This window comes from Geospiza fortis, unplaced genomic scaffold (genome assembly GCF_000277835.1).
Source record: "Geospiza fortis unplaced genomic scaffold, GeoFor_1.0 scaffold18, whole genome shotgun sequence".
Lineage (NCBI taxonomy): Eukaryota > Metazoa > Chordata > Aves > Passeriformes > Thraupidae > Geospiza > Geospiza fortis.
The window spans coordinates 1,735,291-1,749,724 of NW_005054445.1; the positions used below are offsets into that span (position 1 = coordinate 1,735,291).

General features: G+C 43.0%; 2 protein-coding genes across 2 annotated transcripts in view; one reads left to right on the plus strand and one right to left on the minus strand.

Annotated features, from left to right (window-relative positions):
- Positions 1–1,262, minus strand: part of CIAO2B (cytosolic iron-sulfur assembly component 2B) — a 3,952-nt gene extending 2,690 nt beyond the window's left edge. The window contains exon 1 of the mRNA XM_005427449.2: positions 1,133–1,262. Within this exon, the coding sequence (XP_005427506.1) occupies positions 1,133–1,262 (130 nt within the window). The remainder of the gene's footprint in view (positions 1–1,132) is intronic.
- Positions 1,263–1,301: 39 nt separating this feature from the next.
- CES2 (carboxylesterase 2) lies at positions 1,302–11,592 on the plus strand. Its single transcript, XM_005427450.2, has 13 exons — positions 1,302–1,377; positions 1,936–2,140; positions 2,452–2,590; positions 2,842–2,975; positions 4,126–4,279; positions 4,496–4,597; positions 5,435–5,533; positions 6,008–6,148; positions 7,313–7,393; positions 8,209–8,356; positions 8,961–9,110; positions 10,873–10,945; positions 11,094–11,592. Exons 1-13 carry the CDS (start codon positions 1,302–1,304, stop codon positions 11,281–11,283), a joined length of 1,692 nt encoding a protein of 563 aa, XP_005427507.1. The 3' UTR covers positions 11,284–11,592.
- Positions 11,593–14,434: the final 2,842 nt, after the last annotated feature.

Genomic DNA, 14,434 nt, shown 5'->3' on the forward strand with positions numbered 1-14,434 from the left:
GCCCGGCTCGGTCGCAGCACCGGGCTGGAAGCGAATAGAGTCGGCGGCCCAGGCTCCGCGCTGGGCCCGGCGCTGCCGAGGATGCTCCGATGCAATTGTTTATCTCATCTGTTCCCTGCTCTGAGAAGTCAAACAAAAGAACCCCGCGCAAATTTAAACTGGAGGGGTAGAGTGTGGCGATGACATACTTTGGTTTCATACACCCCTCTAAAAGGAGATTAAGGCAAGAATTAACTATTTTGATTCGGTTTTCTTCTCTTTTTATTGTTACTTTCTAGTTATTTGTAATCTAGCCCCCGTTTTTGGTGGGCGGGGGGAGGGGACGAGTTAGGGGGTTTTATTGCTTTGTTTTGCTTGTCGTGATGTTTTGGTGCTATTTTTGTTGTTTCAAGGGGGTTTTAAAGAACTTTATAGCATTTTAGCTCTGTGTTCAGACTTGCCCTGTGTTCTCTGCCGGTGGCGCTGACAGCCGGTGAATGAGCGGCGATCGGCGCCGGGCGCTGCCGGGACCGCCTGAGGCCCTCCCGCCTTGCGGGGCGGCGGCGCCGGGGCTGCTGTGTCGGTGACCGGGGGCTGCTGTGTCGCTAATCAGGGGCTGTGTCGGTGACCGGGGGCTGTGTCGCTGGTCAGGGGCTGTATCGATAATCGGGCCTGTATCGGTAGTCGGGTCTGTGTCACTAATCAGGGGCTGTATCGACAATCAGGGTCTGTATCAATAATCAGGGTCTGTATCGATAATCAGGGTCTGTATCTCTGATCGGGGCTGTATCGCTGGTCAGGGGCTGTATCGATAACCAAGGGCTGTATCAATAATCAGGGGCTGTATCAATAATTAGGGGCTGCATCGCTGATCAGGGGCTGTATTGATAATCAGGGGCTGTGTCGCTAATTGGGGCTGTATTGATAATCAGGGGCTGTGTCGCTAATTGGGGCTGTATTGATAATCAAGGGCTGTATCGCTGATCAGGATCTGTATCGATAACCAGGGGCTGTGTCGCTGATCGGGGCTGTATCGATAACCAGGGGCTGTATCTGTGATCGGGGCTGTATCAATAATCAGGAGCTGTATCAATAATCAGGGGCTGTATCGCTGATCAGGAGCTGTATCGCTGATCGTGTCCGTATCGCTAACCAGGGGCTGTATTGCTTTCGTGTTTGTTTTTGGCACTCTGGAGGCACTGGCTGCTGGTCACGCCGCAGTTCAGCCGCGCTCCGTGCCCCGGGTGCCCTCGCCGGGACCTTTGTCCTCTCCTGTTCCGCATAAAAGCGGGGAGAGTCCCCGGAGCCCGGCCGGGGTGACAATGGCTCCTCCGAGCCCGATCGCGTCGCTCTGCGCCTGGTTTGGGTTTGTAGCGCTCCTCGTGTGCGAGGCAGAAGGTGAGGCCCGCGACCTGTTGGCGTTGGCGTTGGCGTTGTTGTTGCTGGTGGGGAAGCCACTGCATCAAGTTCCAATGATTTTTACAAAGGCGGTAAATCTCTTTTGCTTTGATTACCAATCTGCAAAAATGCTTTCATGATGCAAAAATTACTGGTTTAGTGAGAGGAAACTTCTTCAGATGATTTAATGAAAATAAAGCTTTCTGTCTTTTTTAAAAGGTAGAAAGCAGCAACATTTCTGAATTCTCTAAACAATATTTTTAAGATTTTGTTGAATGATAAATTTAGGAAGTGTCAATGGGTTTGCTGTTTGCTCTGAAATTTGCTCTTGCAAGGTGACAAAATCCTGCCCTACCTGGCTCCAGGTGACACTGGCATGAGGGTTTGGTAGGGGGTGTCACTCCACCAAAGCAAAATGAAGACTGAACAAAATTGAAAGGAATAACCTGAAATGTTCTAAATTAAACAATCAGTTAAAAATACTTAATGGAAAAGTCTGTGTGATAATTATGAAGATGCAATTTAATTTATTTTTTTCTTACCTTTTGTGTTACCTAGGACAGAGCGGTGCTGGGCCAGAAGTGACCATTGCACTCGGACGGCTCAAAGGAACACAGACAAACGTGAAGGGGACAGACAAGCTTGTAAATGTTTTCCTTGGAATTCCTTTTGCAAAAGCCCCTCTTGGATCCTTGAGGTTTTCTCCACCTGAACCACCTGAACCCTGGACTGGTGTGAGAGATGCAACTTCTTACCCACCACTGTGAGAGCTGTTCGTTTGTAGGCAGAGCCTGCCCGTGCTGGTCAGAGCTGTGTGTACTGGGGTGCAGAGGCCTGAGTTGATATTTGGTGGTGGATACACTGCCAGTACTGGAGGAGTGTTTCTAGTACACGTGTGGAGATGTGCTTTTACAGGCTGCACCTCTCACTGATTATAGATAAGAGAAAATTCAAGCACCCTGTGGGGATTCAGCTGGGTGCAAAAGAAGTTTTCTCTACTGTTGTTACCTTGATGCTATTTCAGGTTTAGTACTAATAATTGTGGTTTGTTTTTTGGTTTTTTTTTTTGTGAAGCTGTCCTCAAGATCTGTCCCTGTTGAAAACAGCTGAAAAAAACTTTAAAGAAAAGCACCTTGCATTCCAGACTTCTGAGGACTGTTTGTATCTCAGTGTTTACAGCCCTGCTGGCTCAAGCAAGAAGGACAAGTTACCTGTATGTAAACCATTGAACAAACTTGTGTTTTATAAAGCTTGCAAGTAATGATTGCTCCTGCTTTTGGAAATGTGATGCTGCACGAGCAGAAATAATATTAGCATGTAAAATTCCAAGTCCACCAATCTGAAATTCAGCAGCCATCGTGCTTCAGTGATTTGGTGTTCCTAATTCTCTGATGTTGTTTTCCTTTTCCAAGTGAAATCTGCAAACCAGTGCATAAAGGTGTGTCTCACCCTTTTGTTTCCAAGGTAATGGTGTGGATCCATGGAGGCAATTTCATATTTGGTGGTTCTGCTCGGTATGATGGCTCTGCACTGTCAGCCTATGAGAATGTTGTGGTGGTGTTAATTCAGTACAGACTGGGACTCCTTGGATACTTCAAGTAAGAACACCTATTGCGCTTTGTAAAAAGTACTTGCTGTCATGTTGAAAGCATGGATAGTTCTGATTGCTAAATGTGCTGAGCTTCTATATCAGCTTCCCACTGTTAGAGTGGTTTAAATGTACATAATTTACCAACATCAGGACTTCAGAACACTGAGAAATGCTGTACATTCCATCTGCATGGTCATCTGATGGCAGCCTGCTATCAGATCATAGCTGGGCTTATTTGGTGCTGGACAGGATGTTTGTTCTGGCCTTCGCTTCCATCCTCTGCTGTGTAAAGCAAAAACTCAGGCAGAGTAAAGGCCAGGGGTGTACCTGAGCAGGGGTGAGCAGAGAATGGAGGCAGGGGCTGAGGTGTGACCGTGAGGGGCTCTGGGTCACTTTGCACCAAGCACAGAGTGCTGGGATGGCCCTGCTGTGCCACTGTCACTGTGCCACTGTCACTGTGCTGAGCAGTGCTCTGTGCTTTCTGAGAGGGCTCTGCTGTGCCACTGTCACTGTGCCACTGCTCTGTGCTTTCTGAGGTGGCTCTGCTGTGCCACTGTCACTGTGCCACTGTCACTGTGCTGAGCAGTGCTCTGTGCTTTCTGAGGTGGCTCTGCTGTGCCACTGTCACTGTGCCACTGTCACTGTGCTGAGCAGTGCTCTGTGCTGAGAGGGCTCTGCTGTGCCACTGTCACTGTGCCACTGTCACTGTGCTGAGCAGTGCTCTGTGCTTTCTGAGAGGGCTCTGCTGTGCCACTGTCACTGTGCCACTGCTCTGTGCTTTCTGAGGTGGCTCTGCTGTGCCACTGTCACTGTGCCACTGCTCTGTGCTTTCTGAGGTAGCTCTGCAGTGCCACTGTCACTGTGCCACTGTCACTGTGCTGAGCAGTGCTCTGTGCTTTCTGAGGTGGCTCTGCTGTGCCACTGTCACTGTGCCACTGTCACTGTGCTGAGCAGTGCTCTGTGCTGAGAGGGCTCTGCTGTGCCACTGTCACTGTGCCACTGTCACTGTGCTGAGCAGTGCTCTGTGCTTTCTGAGGTGGCTCTGCTGTGCCACTGTCACTGTGCCACTGCTCTGTGCTTTCTGAGGTAGCTCTGCAGTGCCACTGTCACTGTGCCACTGTCACTGTGCTGAGCAGTGCTCTGTGCTTTCCTTCCAGCACTGGTGACGAGCACGCCCCTGGGAACTGGGCGTACCTGGACCAGGTCGCTGCCCTGCGGTGGGTGCAAGGAAACATCGAGCACTTTGGTGGAGACCCAGCTTCTGTCACTCTCTTTGGGATATCTGCAGGATCTTGCTCTGTTTTTGCACATGTAGGTATATAGTACATAAAAATAAAAGTCTTCAAAAGCTTAATCTGGTTTTTGCCAGTAAGTTTAACAGCTCATTGGGCTAAATCTGGAGATTTAGCAAATAAAGATGTATAATTCCCAACTGAATCCAGGAGTTAATAGACTATAACTAGCATAAAGTTGTAAGGTAAGGATGTTAATGTAGAATAAATACTTTTTTTCTTCCCTTCTTGGCAGGTGTTATCTCCTTTATCCAAGGGTCTCTTTCATAAAGCAATATCAGAGAGTGGAATTATAATTCCCCCCAGTAAAGATTTACGTCTTTCAACAGATCTTGAGGTAAGCTCATTTTTTTTTATTTTAAAGTTTTTATAGCCTAAAATAGGCTTCTTCTATGGATAGAAGGATACTAAATATCTATATAGGCTATGTAAAGGATATATATGGATATCTAAATGATACTTCTATGTGATAATTTGTTTAAAAGAGAAAAGGGGAAAATGTCATTGGATACCATGCAACAAAGTTGATCCAGTTTATTGTTGCAGCACACCTGTTGAATTTTGGTCTGTTTGGTGTTAGAAATAGATTGGACAGCTGTATGATTGTAACAGCTGTGGGCTGGCAAAGGCATTTCAGTCACACACATGCCAAGCTAGGCAAATGTCCATTTTATACCCACTGTACTTGATACAGTAACTCTGGCATTTATTATGGAAAGTTTGACAAGAATCCAGAAGAAGAATTCAGCTTTTTATTGACCTACAGTCTTTTAGGGAGGGCCTTTATGTAAAGTAAATTAATTAAATTTAAAACAACAACAAAAAAAAAACCCAAACTTAAAATAAAATCACTTTCTATAAGTGTGTCTTTTAATATCTTTTCCTGTAATGGCAGACAGTAATAATGTAAATGTTTCTGAATTTTCTTTCCTTATTTGGTTTAAGCTACAAGCTTGTATTATCTCTACAGCAAAGTTTGAAAAAACAGTGAATGGAAATACAGCAAGAAAGAGAGAAGTACACCAGAATGATTTCACTTTGTGATCAAACTGTAGCATTTCCAGTAAAACAAAATACTCTAAGATCTATCAAGCTCACTTAAATCTGCCACGAAGAAGCTCTTAACAGCAGCATGTATAATGATTTTATAACAGTGCTTGTTGATAATTTTCAGAAAATTGCCAGTATCTTCAAGTGTGATACAAGCAGCTCCCTCTCCCTGCTGGACTGCTTGAGGAAGCAGGAAGCAGAGCACATAGTCCTTAACAGCAAGGTAGGTGAGACTTTATGGCAACAGTACTTTTTAATGGCTCGCTTGCAAAACTTTATCTCAGCTTCTGATCAGAGTTCATTCATGCTCGGTTCCAAAGTTGATTTTTCTTATCTTTTGTCAAAATACTCTGTAAATGTTGAAGCAATTTCACACATCAATTCTTTCTGGAAGTTTGGCAGTGTCACAGCACCTGTGAAGTTGTGAGCAAGGCCTGAGCATCCCTGTGTTTTAATGTCAGAAGAGCCCAGGATCAGGAACCCATTACATTCCTCTACACCTTGACCCAGCCAGGCCTGCATTTTACACTCTGGTGCCAAACTGAATTTATGTTACCGTGGCTGTAGATACTTGAAATTCTTAAAGCCCTTTTTTGCATTTTGGATATTCAGTGTGGACATCTTACATGATTTGAAGGAAAAATTGGAAATACTATTAATAACTAATTAGATCTTTTTTTTTTCCCTCTTCCTTCAGGAAATCTCATTTCTACCCTTAGTTTTGGATGGAGTGTTTCTTCATAAGCCACCTGAGGAGATATTGGCTGGAAAAGAATTCAATGCAGTCCCATTCATGATAGGAGTCACCAACAATGAATTTGGCTGGAACATTAGATCGGTGATTTAATGTCTATTCTTTATTTTTATTGTGTTTTTAATGTTTGTGTTAAGTCCTAGGAGAAGTCTTTGCAGCGATGGAAATACATACGAGGTAAACATTGCTTGCATCATGGCTCTGCAGTGACTCAGAACCCCTGGGTCACAGAGGGTGAGACCGGGCTCATCCTGCAAGTTAAACTGCATGGACACATCAGTTTTGTACAGTGCTTTCTTATCCTACAGTTTTAATCCCTCATCCAGGCAGGGAGAGGAAAAACAATGCAACAATCAAGGACTTATTCCTGAAAGACAAGTGAAGCCAATCCTTTCCCCACAAGGCTCAGTAGTCAGGGTTGATACACAGTGTGCTTAAAAATGTGCCACTGATCACCTCAACCAGCTTCCCCTTGGTATCATAACCTGCAGAAAGAGCTTTCATCTGAAAATCTCATCTGGGGCAGAGTGAGGGCACAATGCAGGTGCCCAGCCCATTCTCCTTTCTCATGGGAACTCAATGAGTGCCTCCAAAACATGAGCAAATGCTCTCAGTGCACAAAAACTGCAGGAGATGGATTTTTGTCCTCTCCTTTCTTGTCCCTTTCTTTTATTTCCTAAATATTTCCTTTGTGTAGTAGCAAGCATTTGTTCTGAATCTATGAAGCAGCTGTTGCTGGTTGTAAGTCCCAGAAGAACAATGCAAGGTGAAATCTGTTTGAATTTATTTTGCAGACAGAAGAGTTGTTTTATGTAATGCTGTAAAAGAGGAAGAACACTGCATTAGTCTTATTTCAAAGGGCTCAAACAATTGGACTAGAGACAGACTGCCAGTGACTTTTAAGATCTCCCCCAAGAGAATGACAATAAGCCTGTGAGACAGAAGCAGCTTTTTGCTTCACTTCTGCCCTCATGTTTTCTAGTCTTACAAGTTTCTTAACATTGATTTAAGGATAAGCTATGTATTAGGAGTGGTTTATGTAGAAACCTTCACCAAGACAACGTTTACTGCAGCAAATACAAGCTTTTCAAGACAGCTGCTGCATTGTGCTGCACTTTTGCATATGATATGATGCTTTAAAAATAAACACCAGTAGTAAGAATTAATGGAATAAAGTAGTTTCAATGTTTAAAATAATGGAGACATTGAATGGTATGCTAATAACATTGTTTTTTTTTCTCTGTACAGACATCAAAAATGAAAAGTTTGAGGGAAATAGGAGATAGAAAATCAATTGCCTCAACTGTAGAGGTTTTTCTACCAATGATTGTAAGTACTGCTGCACTAATCTAATTTGAGATGTGAATTTTCTTTTTCATGTATGTAACAGATTTGGGTCTCACTGCTTGAGTCATAGTGTTACTGAGGGCTGAGGCCATGGTAGGCTCTGGGGAGAATCCCAGCAAAGCTGACAGGACCAGGGTGTATGGAATTACTCAGAAATAGGATTGAGCCAGACCTGGGATTTGGGGAAATGCCTTTTTCATTCTAGACCTCAAAGAATACTTTTATCTTACATATTTGTGGGATTAATGTAATAGCTTCCCTAATGTTAAGGTATCTCATGGCTAATCTCCTGCTTAGGGAGTTTCAAGGTGTATTTTTCAGTATGTTTACATTAAATGTAGCTTTTAAAGTAGTTACTTTGCACTCCTAGTTTTGAGGCGCATCTCTCAAGCAGCAAATTCTAACCCTGAAAATTTACACTGTTTGGAGATCCCATTGGCCTTGTCCTCTTGTCTAATGGTCCATAAATCTTTCAAGGACTGAGAATTTACTTTTGTCATTCCCATCTCTCTTCTCCTGATGAAAACAGAAGCTGAAGATATTGTCAGGAGAAATTGCTGGATCTACACTTATTCCTGTAGAGTTTTAACCCATATAAATCTGGTGCAAATTTGACCTAAGGTGTATGGTTTGTTAGGTATTTTTTTGCCCACAAAAAGCATGAATAGGTTTTGTTTCCTATCAACATGGGTGCTGTCCTGGACATTTGTGCCTTTGGAGATTCTGTGAAGTTTAAAAGATGGCAAATTTAGGTGTTAATTCAGACAGTGATTGTCTGTTTGTTTCTTGTCTCTTAGGATGTACCCTCAGATTTTCTGCCCATGATCTTAGATGAATATCTGGGAGACACAGAGGACCCTGCAGAGCTTCGGGACGGATTCCTGGACCTGCTGGGGGACATGGCAATTGTCATGCCAGCCATTAAAGCACTGAATTATCACAGGGGTAAGCTGATCAACAGCAGTGGGACACTCAAACCCCCTACTGCAGGCTGGATCAAATGGTGCAGACACAAATCCTGTCATATGTAGGCAGCCCTTCTTGAGATTCCCCCTGGGAGCAATGATACAGATCTGCAGGGTTGTGTCCCTTATCTCTGTGTAAGTGTGCTCATAATCACAATATATTGAGAGCAGGGCATGATAACACAGCTAAATATTTGCTAACTGAAGTATACAGGCTTAAAAATTAAAGCAAATCAAAGCACCTTTGTCCTTTGGCCCATGGCTGCTTGGGAAGTCAGCAGCTCTGTGGTCTGTAAATTTTCTGATGTGTAGGTGTAGACAAGTCATGCCAAGATACTCAAAAGTGGAAAATTTTTGATATTTTGTTTTCTGTATGTTATCTTAGAGTGGATCTTCCAATTATTTTTTTGTGTGTAAACTGAGCTCTTAAGTTTGCATTAAAAGTAAAAGTACATATTTGAATGTAACAATTACACTAGAAAATGCCCAGTATAAAGCTCTTTTTAAAGCAGTATTTTAAACAGCTGATGACAGCTGAAGTTTGTGTATCTCTTCTGTAACTCCCTGTACGTTATGTTTTGCAGAGTCTGGAGCTCCTACCTACTTCTTCGAGTTCCAGCACCGGGCCAGTGCGTTCAGGGACAGCAAACCTGACTATGTGAAGGCTGACCACGGGGATGAAGTTGGCTTTGTCTTTGGGGGACCATTTCTGGCTGGGGACATCCAGCTCTGCAGTAAGGAACTGACACCACTCACTCCTGAATGAGTCCTGTAGCCCTGGCATTTTTCTATTCAGTGTTCTATTAATTTCCATCAGATTGAAGTGCATATATTGGCAGTGAGACCAAGCCATAACCCTTTCTCCTGGCAGAATTGGTTTTATGCATTTAACCATCTTCTCCAGCTTCTCTCCTTTAAAGTTTGCTTGGTTTGAAGCACAGTCAGTTCCACATCTTGTCAGCAATTCAGCAAATAGGATATTTGCTAGAAAATTCACTGTCATTGTCCCAGCACTGTGATGAATTTGCCAAATGGCTTTGGCTGAAAATGAAATTGAAGGAAAGGTCAATTAAACTTGCAGGGTGCTTGGGAAGCAGGAAATCCAGGATCTCTTCTTTTCCTGAGGAGTTTAGGCCAGTGTCTCCTCCTTGGAGGAAATCCCATGGGCTGTCAGGCTCCAGAGAATGGGGGACTTGGCTTCTTTTGCAGGAAGTGATTCCAGCCATGTTCAGAGCAAGGCTTGGAATTCCAGTGTTTCATTTTCTGTGTGAAGATCCAATGGTTAGGTCTGTTTTGCCTCACAATTCAATTAATACTTGAGCATTTATTCAAATGGAACCAGTCCACTGAGGGAGGATTAAGGGTGTACTCCCAAAATTTCCATGGGATTCTGGAAGTTCCCTCTGTCTGAATCCCACATTGTTATATTCCCAATGAATCTGCCAATCACTGAACAGTTAAGAAACATGATGCCACTTCCTAATGAACATTATTAATCCAGCAATATCCTTTAATTACATATGCCAAAGACAGTAGGACTCAGCATGAAGTATTTTCTTTCCTGTGAAACAGATTAGGAATAGTTCTTATTTTGACAGAGACACAAAAATTCTGCTTATTTTAAGTGAATTCACTATTTTTTTTCTGCTTTTATTTTTGTGATTTGCACAGTAGTTCATAGTCTGATCAAATATGTAGGTCAAAGCCTACAAAAATGAAAGTATTTCCTTTTACTTCATTGAACTTTGGAGCAATCCAGCTATGTTGTAGCAATCCAGCTATGTTGTAAAGCCCTTTGTTAATCTGTCACCAGAGCCTTTTCTTTTTTTTTTTTACTTACATACCTTTGGCACTAGGAAATACTGAACAGCTCTTTTCCTCTTTGCCTGAATTTATCAAGGGCTTTAAAATACCAAACATTTTTCTATGTGTATTGAGATGCATTTATAATTAAAAACACACAGGAACTGAAATAATTCTCACCTAGTGATACAATGAGCTTATGTTATGTGTAACTATATTTAAAGAAATACTCCTGAAGTGCTGAGAAATGGAGTGGCACCATCTTGTGTGAGAATGGAGAAATCTTTGCCTAGTCATGCTCTGAATAATAGGGAGAATATCAGTCCCACAAAACTAGAATGGGATCCAGGAAACACAGCCATGTGGCCCATTCCTGGAGTCATACTGGGATGCAGGACACATGGGGTTTTTTTGATTCTGCTCTGATTTCCTGAAAGGTTACAGCGCATCACCTTATTTCCTGGTTCCCAAATTCCCAGATTTCTACAGAAGGGTAATGATGCTGGAGTCATTCATGAGGAGTGCTGAAATGCCCTGATGCTTGCTGTAGGAGTGATGTTGGCCAGGGGTGTTGCAATTGCCACAGTGCAATTGCCAATTGCCAGCATATTCACAGAGGGAAATGCTGCTGCTGTAGGAGCCACGTCCTGATTTCTGCCACACAGAGTAGCTATTCTGTATTTTGTCTTTCAGGTGAAGTTACAGAGGAAGAGAAGAACCTCAGCAGAACTCTAATGAAGTACTGGGCTAACTTTGCTCGAAATGGGTAAGAATCATGAAATTCATGACAGACATTGCTGCTTTGCACTGACTTCATGGGGAATTGGCTGATTTATTGATTCAGTCTTAATTCGTGTGATTGAATTCCCCTGTGACTGAAAAGGGCACTCACTCTTCTTTCCTCTTGCTTACAGAAATCCTAATGGAGAAGGTCTGGTTGAATGGCCATCTTACAACCTAAATGAAGAATACTTGCAGATAAATCTACAACAAAAGAAAGACAGAAAGTTGAAAGAAAAGAAGGTAGAATTCTGGAAAAAAGTGACCCTTGAAAAGACAAATAGCAAAAGCACGCAAAACAAGAAGTTTAAAGTAGAGTTATAGTTTACATGCACATAATATGCAAAATATTGGGATATTAAAACATGCACATAATATGCAAAATATTGGGATATTAAAAAACTAATTGAAGTATATTTGAGGATAAAATTGCATTTCCCTCACCTTTTCTTCACAATTGTCATACCTGCAATTATTCACTGTAATAATTCCAGTTGATCCTCACTGGTCAAATACAGCTACCAAATTTCCCCAATGCTCATGTTTTTCTGTCACTCCCCCATGACTGAAGACAGAATGTAGCAGCAATGTTGTTTTAATAAAGGGAAATCAATGAAGACCCAGTTTGAGTAAGACTCTCTTGATGCCAAGTTTATTGGTGGTACAGAAGCTTTGGTGTGGTGTAGATACAGAAGTGTCCTCTGTGGAAAGAAGACGAAACTACAGAAATGTTCTGCTTTGTTGGTTTTACAACTGAGACAGGATAGTTCTGACTGCTGTGGTACTTAACCTGTAACAATAGTGCTGGAATTAAGACTTCTCCCAAATGTTAGAAAAGGAGAAAAATTCTCCAGTAACCACAATTCTCTGCTTTTAAATTTAGTTGGAGCTCCCCTACAAGGATTAACATTTCTGTCTTTTCCCCAGTGCTTCTCTGTGTGCTCCAGGCTGTCCCCTGTGCCACTGTCCCTGTTTGCACTGGCTCACAGCCTCACTGCCAGCACTGGGTTTGTCCCAGGGCCACTCCAGGGTGCCTTGGCTGCCAAGAACAAGACTTGCACTCTTCATGGCAGAGTTGTCACTCACTTCTCTGCCATGTCTTTGTCTGCTGTACCTGGCTCCTAGGCTGCTCCGGCTATCCCATTTCACCAAAGGGATGTAGCCATGATATTTTCTGAAAAATCCTTTCCTTGTGATTTTTTTCTCCTGATAAGCTGAGAGGCCTCAGGAACAAAATGTTAACAATTATTATCTGCAGCTGTGGAATGCAACAGGTGGATCTGTGATTGGTCTTGTGTGGTTGTTTCTAATTAATGGCCAATCACAGACAGTCGGACTGTCTCAGTCAGTCACAAGCCTTTGTTATCATTCCTTTTCTATTCTTAGCTAGACTTTTCATGAAATCCTTTCTTCTATTCTTTTAGTATAGTTTTAATATGTGTCATAAAATAATAAATCAAGCCTTCTGAAACATGGAGTCAACGTTCTCGTCTCTTCCCTCATCCTAAGACCCCTGTGAACACCACCACAAAGGGGTACTGGGGACAGACAAAGGTGATACAGAGACTCCATCATCAGAAGGCATGAAAAGGCACTTTATTATTAGAAATCCATAGTTCTTATAGAAATAATGGTGGACCTAAGACCTGAATTGGTCTTTAGGAATCTTCTCTCACGTATTGGTCAAGAAGGGACAACTCCATGTAAACATCTTTGACAAACAGAGATTGCCTGCCAGGTGCAGAGATTGAGATAATAATTGTTTTAATTCTTTCTCCGAGCTTTCTCACAGCTTCCCAGGAGAATCCTGGGAGAGCTGTGTCTCTCTCTGTTCAGAGGTTATGTGATTACCACAATCCCAGCCACATTCCTGGTCACACTGGTGCCTCACAGCAATGATTCAGCTCCACACATCCTACAGGGCAATGAACATCTGTTCCCCCTCCCTTCAGCTCCCTTCTCTATCTCTGGAAGTATTTTTAATTGTTCATGGCTAATAATGTCCTACAGCAACTAGCTACCCATCCCTTCTTTCCCAATTACTTTACTGGAAGAAGTAGGGTGGGATTTTCTACATTTCCTTGCCCAAGTTCTGTTGCCAGGCAGAACTCAGGAGCAAGGTGAGACTGTTTTACCACTGCAGTTTTGGTAAGCAAAACTTCCTCCTAAGTAACTGTCCTTGCTTCTTTCTTTTACCTCCTTTGTTGTGTGATGGGAATATAATTTCAAAACAGGTTGTGCTAAATCTTCATTGCACAAACCTTTGAACTGTTGTGTCACTTCCTTTAAAAGGAGGTAAACAGGCAATGCTGTATGGGTATGCACAGAATACATGCTCATCTTGCAGATGCAGAGAAGTGCAGTTGAATTGACTTCCTAGCACAGGCCAGCACTAAAAATAATCACAGTGGAAAATGTCAGAAGGTCTTACTCATTTCTATGTAGAGATAAGCACTGTGATGCTCTTATCTCCTGAGGTGAGATTCACAGTGTTTCTTTAGCATGTGGTAAAGCTCTCCAAACTCCAGAGGCTCTAGCTCTAAGTTTTATATTCTGTAGTTTCATTGAATCCTAAGCAGGGGCTGTGATATTTTATTGTAGCAGTGGTCCCCTGAGCAGGGAATAACGAGCATTGAGTCCATGATTGCAGAAGGCTGATCAATCACTTCATTGTACTACACTATGCTATACGAAAAACCCATCACCCTTGCCAGACAGTCCCAACAAACACACGTGGATCCAATTGGTCAATGAATCCAAACACCACCACCAGTGTCCAATTAAGAAACCATGCTTTGGTAAACAATCTCCATAACACATTCCACATGTGCACAACAATCAGTGCAGCAAATGGAGATAAGAATTGTTTTCTCTGAGCTTTCTCACAGCTTCTCAAAGCTTCCCAGGAAAATTCTGGGAGAGAATCATGCCTCTCTGTTCAGAGGATATGTGATTACCACATCCCACCCTGTTTACTGTAAAAAAATGATTAAGAAGAAGAAGAAGAGGAGGACCTATGCTTGCAATTTTTCTGCTGGGCCCTTTGCAGAAGAGAGAACAAATACATCTCAAGAGGTTTATCTGTTGCCAATCAAAACCTCATTCAGAAGCTGATTTAGAATGGTCAGGGAGATTCTTTACCTGTAGAATATCAGCTGAGTTTCAGGAGAAGGTCCATTGACTGGAGATGTTGATCTTTGACATCCCGGAATGTCCTTCTTGGTCCTGAAACAGGGAACTGCTGAATCCTGAAACAGGGAACTGCTGAATCCTGAAACAGAGAACAGTTTCCTGGGGAAGCCGAGGGTGTCTGGTTACCAGCAGACTGCATGGGGCTCCGCGGGTCCCAGCGAGGTTCTGATGGCATCCCAGAGAAATCCCGAAGGAATCCCAGCGGGGTCCTGGCGGGGTCCAGAGAGGTCCCAGCAGCGTTTCCCATCCCGTGACTCCACAAAGGGCTGCCAGACGCGATTTC